This window comes from Dama dama, chromosome 3 (assembly GCF_033118175.1).
Source record: "Dama dama isolate Ldn47 chromosome 3, ASM3311817v1, whole genome shotgun sequence".
NCBI lineage: Eukaryota > Metazoa > Chordata > Mammalia > Artiodactyla > Cervidae > Dama > Dama dama.
The window spans coordinates 59,410,349-59,417,207 of NC_083683.1; the positions used below are offsets into that span (position 1 = coordinate 59,410,349).

The 6,859-nt window shown below is 35.7% G+C and overlaps 1 protein-coding gene across 1 annotated transcript; it reads right to left on the reverse strand.

The window, feature by feature from the left end:
• Positions 1-353: 353 nt before the first annotated feature.
• On the reverse strand, positions 354-6,360 carry LOC133042497 (lysozyme C, milk isozyme). The gene is made up of 4 exons (XM_061123126.1): positions 6,187-6,360; positions 4,583-4,747; positions 2,482-2,560; positions 354-1,224 (listed from the first exon to the last, which is right to left on the reverse strand). Exons 1-4 carry the CDS (start codon positions 6,320-6,322, stop codon positions 1,158-1,160), a joined length of 447 nt encoding a protein of 148 aa, XP_060979109.1. The 5' UTR covers positions 6,323-6,360; the 3' UTR covers positions 354-1,157.
• Positions 6,361-6,859: the final 499 nt, after the last annotated feature.

The window sequence follows — 6,859 nt, forward strand, 5'->3', positions numbered from 1 at the left end:
AGATGATTAGGCTGACTTGAGGGCCCATTTGAGATTTACGTTTATGAAATTAAGGTGAGGGGAAATCCTTGGTGGTCCCATGGTTAGGACTCCGTGCTTTCACTGTTTAGAGTAAGAATTCAAGCCCTCTTGGGGAACTAAGGTCCCAGAAGCTGTGTGGCACAGCCAAAAAACATTAAAAATTTGAAACATTGAGATATCAGCATGCTTATGGATTTCTCTGGCAGTATCCACCTGTTTCAGTACAGGTGAGGATATAGGAAATACTAAGTGTCAGATCATTATTTCCCAAATATATGCATATGTATTTCTTCAGAGACATTAAATGGCTCTAAACAAAGGAAGACAAGGTATGAATTGCAAAGCTTTTAATGAAAATGTTTGTTTTTCTTTTACAACATGCATCATTTCACATCGGTTTAATAGCAATTAATTCAATGCTTGTAAACTTATCTGCCTCTGAATTTAGTCATAATGCATGAATTCAAGCTAATGAAACTGAGGAAAATCAACAGCTCATCTAATCCTTCTTTATATTCCTTCAGGATCAGCAGGATGCATAAGTGAGTTCTTTGCAAAGGCTAAAATAGGCTGATGTATAAATTGTGAGTTTATTTTTAAAAAGCTGTGTAAATGCAACATTTCTACTAAAACATTTAAACCAAAGGTCACACTTATGAAAACAGAATTCTTGACTGGGCTGTTTTCATTTTTAGCCATTTGACATTCTGCTCTTTTTGATTGGACAGATGAGAGTTCACATGCCTACACAGGTGGGACTTTGCCTAAGATCAATTTGCTTAAAGATATTCTTTTGTTATATTTTGTTGAATATTGGGGAGTACTTATATCATTCAAGATTAAGTCTGGGTTATCTCTTTGAAGAACTAAATGTACCAGAGATACATTTGATAATGAAGATTTTAGACAAATATTCACCAGCATTAGTTCTGTTAGCAAGCTGAAAATTGTCGTAGGCCTAATATCAAACAATAAACAAGTGAGGTAAACATCAAGCCTCTTAGAAGAAAGACCACATGCTCCTGCTTCTGTAAAAACATTATTTGTTTGAAAGAATGAGAGTATAACCTTTTACTCAACGATTACTTCCTTAATATGAAAAAGAGACAAAATGAGCTGAAGGGAAAACTCCACTGTTACACGCCACAACCCTGAACATAACTCCTGAGATCTCGGTTTTGACAGTGTTTTTTCCATGCCACCCTGTAGAAAAAGATGAAACAAATGATAGTAAGATGGAAACATATCTTCATTATGTTATACATACTTCAAATCCTTTTCGAAAACAAAAGAGTTTATCAGTACATGAAATACAAGCTACAGACAGATCCAAATATTGTTATTTATTAACTGGAGATATGTATACCGGGGATGTCACATCTCCACAAACCTACACTGTAGCACAGAATGCCGAACACAAGTGTCGAGTCTTGTGACGTCCACAACAGCACTGCAAAGTGCATTCCACATTTCCTTAAATCCAAAAATAATTTCAAGGTATTGTGTAGAGAATCTTACAACTTCCAGAAATTCCCTAAAATGAACTGAGTAGTAAAAGAGTAAAAAATTCTGAATCAGGTAAAATAGGTTGTTTCTGTGTAATGCACTGTTTAGCCTAAATCTAAAGCTGCAATTTTCAATTCTCAGGAGCATGCTATAGTCTTTGGAGTATTCTCTCACTTCTGTCATATCAGCAGGATAAATCAGCTCTCCTCTTTAATGCTTAACACATACCATGCTCTGTAACAGAAACTAAAGATTCATAAGATTAGTCTTATCCTAAAGACTAACCTATACTTGTTGTAAGTCCATTATACTTCAAACACAAACATACAAACAACCTCATAGGAAAGTGGTCAGATTTGTGGTTACCTGGTGTGGGGCTTGTGAGTGGGGCGAGGGGTAAGGAACTGGACAAAGGCAGTGGAACGTACTACACCTGTGGTTATAATAGTAGGGATGCACCGTACCACAGGCCTGTGCTGGTGGCTCAGTGGTAAAGAATCCGCCTGCAATGCAGGAGATGCAGGTTCGATCCCTGGGTCGGGAAGACCCGCTGGAGGGGTAAATGACAACCCACTCCAGTATTCTTGCCTGGGAAATCCCATGGACAGAGGAGCCTGGCGGCCTACAGTCCATGGAGTTGTTAAAGAGTTGGATGCAGCTTAGCAACTAAACAACAAGAGTACGATATACAACATGATAAATATAATTAACATTGCTATATGTTATACATATACAAAGGATGCTGAGATTAAATTTTAAGACTTTTCATTCCACACAAAATTTTTTTCTTCTCTAATTTTGTATCTATGTGAGATAAAGTATGCTTACTAAACTTATTGTGATAATCATTTCATGATGAATATAAATCAAATCATTATGCTGTACACCCTAAACTTTTACCATGCTCTATGTCAATTACATCGCAATAAAACTGGAAGGGGAAAAAAAACATACCATGCTCTAATGCCTTGTGGATCTCTGACAACCCTCTTTGCACATGCTACAGCTTGAGTGATGTCATCTTTCAGCAAAGCTGAAAAAGAAGTGGTGAGAAGTGAAAACAATCTTCATAGATAATTCATTTTAAGTTTAGGTTCAGTCAGCTTTATTCTCATAGACTGAGGAAAGAACAACTAATATTATTTTTTAAGAGTCCATGTATCTGTGCTAATGTTGGAGGAAAAGTCTTTCTTCATTCCATCCCATTTGGTATGAAATAAAGCATTCTGTTTCTCATTTACCAAAGTCAGTGGATGTTCAGGAACTATTAACTAATGTGATACAAGGGACTCTTTACTAGGCAGTGTAAAAACAAACAAGCAGAAACAGTCTAGCAGTTTTTTACTCAGCAATTCTCCTAATGGAAATTTATCCTAAAGAAGTCATGGTATGTACCCAAAGACGTGTGTAGAAAATGTTTCATAGCAGATAATATAAAAGGAGAAAATGGAAACAGCCCAAGTGCTTAACAGTAAGAGATAGACTGAGGGACTCCCTTGCGGCCCAGTGGTTAAGAGTGCACTTTCCAGAGCAGGGGATGCTGGTTCAATCCCTGGTGGGGGAAGGAAGATGTCAAATGCTGCAGGGCAACTAAGCCTGCACATTCCAACTAGAGAGAAGCCTTCATGGCACAATGAAGATCCTGCCTGTGGCAACTAAGACTTCACATGGCCAAAAATAAACAAAGAAATGTTAAAAAAAAAAGAAGTGGATTGATAAATTATAGAATATCTACACAGTATAACTCTATTCATCTTAAAAAGTAATAGACTGGTATTTGTTAACAAAAATAATTTTGTGTTGTAATAAAGAGCAAATTGTATAGCAGTAAGTTTAGTAACAATTCCTTTTATGTTGAAACACATTGCTTTTATGTTCGCATGTGGATAAAAATGTGCATAATATAGCCTTAATTCATTCACATGAGTGATGTAGATTCTGAAAGATGTGGATACTAAAAGTTACCGGTGATCATGCATCTCTCAGTATTAAAAATTTCTATTCAACTACCACAGGTTATTCTATAATGTAAAAAATATTTATAAATATTATTTTTTATTGTTAAATATTTTATTTTTAAAATATTATTTTAAAGTATTTTTTAAAATAAATTAACTGGGTACAAAATAATATTCTAAAGACATCTTTTTATTAGGATTTTGAATGTTTAAAAATATAACTCAGTTTTGCAATATATTTTCAATATTTTATGCACTAAAGATTCATTTATTATCTCTACTTTAAAAGGACCTCAATAGATTATTTATTTCATCCCAATTAAACAAATCTGTAAATTAGCTTGTTAGAATGATTATGCTTATAAAGGCACTGTATTGTTTGGAGATGCAAACCAAAGAATTTAGAAATGAAATGTCATAATGTTTCTAAATCAGTTTAAAATCACTCAGCAAAAAAACTCCCATATACATAAAAGAAGTAAATATGACAAAATGTAAATAACTGTTAAAGTACATGATGAGTATATTGATGTTTATTATGCTAATATTTCTAATTTTCCATATATTAAAACATTTCATAATAAAAAGTAAAAGTTATATTTTAAAAAGACCACACATATTCCTCTTCTTTGGTTAACCACTAATCCTTTCATTTTCCAATAAAGGAGTGTAGATTTAAAAAAAAGAAAAACCCCTATAATCAAATTACCCCTAAACCTTCACAAACAAGGAAGGTAGGAGGAATGGCATTGTTCTTTACAAAGCATCAACATGTCCGGCTATGATGAAGTGATAGGTCACTCCAGAAACTCTTGTATGTTAGCAAACAGCAAACTTTTATGATACAAGCTCTTTAATTTCTTACTTGAGGAATTATGAGGAGTAAAATAAGGAGTTTTAGGAAATTAAGATGGAATTTTTCAAGGTCCCTGATGAGCCCTTCAAGACCTTTTTATTTCTATTGACTCTTGACCTAAAGGATCACTCCAGTTTTCCCATTAAGATGTTTACAAAAAAACCTGAATGAACTTTTTGGATAACCCAACAGGTATAAGCAGGTGAGTCCTACGCCATCACTCCACGTTATCTTGTCTTACCGCTGCAGGGTATACGACAGGCGTTAACTGCTTTTGGGGTTTTGCCATCATTACACCACCAGCGGCTATTGATTTGAAATATCCCATAGTCAGTGCTTTTGTCTCCACGATTGTAGTTTGTAGCTTGTGTGTTGTAATTGCTTTCCCATCTGGCCAAACACATCCCTGAAAAAAAATTAGTAGTAAACAGCAACAGGACATAACTTATATGTCACAGCATAATTAGTTCTATTAATTCTACTTTACTAACAACTTGTTTTATAAGTATAAAGATGTATTTTACTTGTAAAATATTTTAATACTTTTGTGTTAAAGGGCCCTTAAGAGAATTCTTTTGTTAGCAAAACATTTGTTAATACTAATGAAACAAGTAACATATTTTTTAAAATATTAAAATAGATGTTTCCTCCGTTGCTATTACCCTTCCCCTGCTCCCATCCCTCATGTAAGATTCAGCCTAGAAGAGAAAAATCGACAGAGTTGAGTGGATTCAGTCATTAGCGGCATATGTGTGAGGTTAAGTCACTTCAGTCATGTTCGACTCCATGCAACGCCATGGACTATAGCCCGCCAGGCTCTTCTATCCATGGGATTTTCCCACACAAGAATACTGGAGTGGGTAGCCATGCCCTCCTCCAGGGGATCTTCTCAATCCAGGCCTTAAATCCATGTCTCTTGTGTCTCCTGCGTCAGCAGTTGGATTCTTTACTACTGCGCCATCTGGGAAGCCCAATTAGTAGTATATGCATATGCTAATGGAAAAATACTTTTATCAGGAAAAACAGGAGTTTTTGAGAGAAAATTTCTTATGATATCTAAAGTTGAATTTGGATATCAAATTAGAATCCAGAAAAGAGTCATAGAATAGAAAAGACTATGCTATCCATCCATCCTTCTAGCCAGTTACTCATTCATTCAAAAATAGTTTTGGAGGGGAAATGTCTGAATTCAGTGTGAAAAATACAGTGATGACATTGACAAATATGGACTAAAATACACAGTCACTTTTCCTTAGGACACATCTTGAATTTTGTGGAAGAAAATGAAAAATAATTAATCAACTGGAATCAGAATAATAAAATGTCTTTCAGGCTGCATTTCAGGGATCCTTATATAGATATTGATTGAGGGGAAATACGTTCCTTCTGTCCCTGTGTTAAGAGTTCAATGAAATCTATAAAAACTTTGCCCAATGTCATGGTAGGGGGACTAAAAATGAGAAAATACTGCCTTACTCAGGCTTGCAGAACTCAAGTTCCAAACTGGAAATGGCTAGAGTCAAACACCAAAGGCTTGACAGACATATCCCACGTTCTAAAATATATATTATAGTCAGCCAGCAAATTTAGTGGCACTAGAGGAGTACAGTGGGACTTGGCATGCTTCTAATTGTATAGAATTTAACCCTCCCATGCTTCAATCCTTTACCCAGTACATCTGATTCTAAAGGAACCATTGATGTTTTAACCACTGTAAATGTACAAACCCGCTAAGAAATAAGAAAACTCCATTCACACAATATCCCTTGTTATCCATCCTCTATTAGTATCTGTTCCACACCTGGCTAACTCACTATTTGCAAGGAGGAAGAATAGTTAACTTACAGTTTGCCAGGCTGACTCCCTGATAGCCAGCCAATCCAAGTCTTTTCAGAGTTCTGGCAAGCTCACACCTCTGAAACTTCTTGCCCTGAACAGTGGCAGAAAGGAGGAGAAGTCCCAGAATTAGGAGAGCCTTCATGTTGACTAACAAGCCAGAAGTCCAGAGTGACCAGGGTAAGCTGGACTTGGTATTTAACATCTTTTCACTTCCCCCTTCTCTGACCAGTTTGGGGGACTCCACCCTTGGTGACATGTGGAAAGCAGGGCCTGTGTTTTGGTCCACTGACTTTAAAAGTTTTCTTCCGTATGTTTAAAGGAATATGCTGATATCATCCTAAGTATTAGCCTGCAAGAAAATAATAAAATGAGATTGCTTAATGACCTTGCTCAGGAAGAACTGGGATTGGCACTGAAGCCCAAAGAGGAACTTCCTCCTATTTAAACATAAATTTGAGCAACTATAAAGAAGAAAAAAAAAAAACTGAATATTTTACACAACTGAAAATGAGCTCAAATCTTTCACTGTTTTTTTTTATTATGTTGTTTTATGTGCTTTCACTCTGTTGTCTTAATCTTTTTCACTTGAAATTATTTTTTATATATTTTCCACAGAACAACGTGACATCCTGCCCGGTGTTCTGATAGGCATGTAGCGCCGCACCATGTTGTTCAACCA

Coding starts and splice junctions, on each gene's coding strand:
- LOC133042497 (XM_061123126.1), bottom strand. CDS start 6,322: ATGAAGGCTCTCCTAATTCTGGGACTTCTCCTCCTTTCTGCCACTGTT. Junction 4,748..6,186: donor GGGAGTCAGCCTGGCAAACT/GTAAGTTAACTA, acceptor ATTTTTTTTCAG/GGATGTGTTTGGCCAGATGG. Junction 1,225..2,481: donor CCACAAGGCATTAGAGCATG/GTATGTTTTTTT, acceptor CTTTTTCTACAG/GGTGGCATGGAAAAAACACT.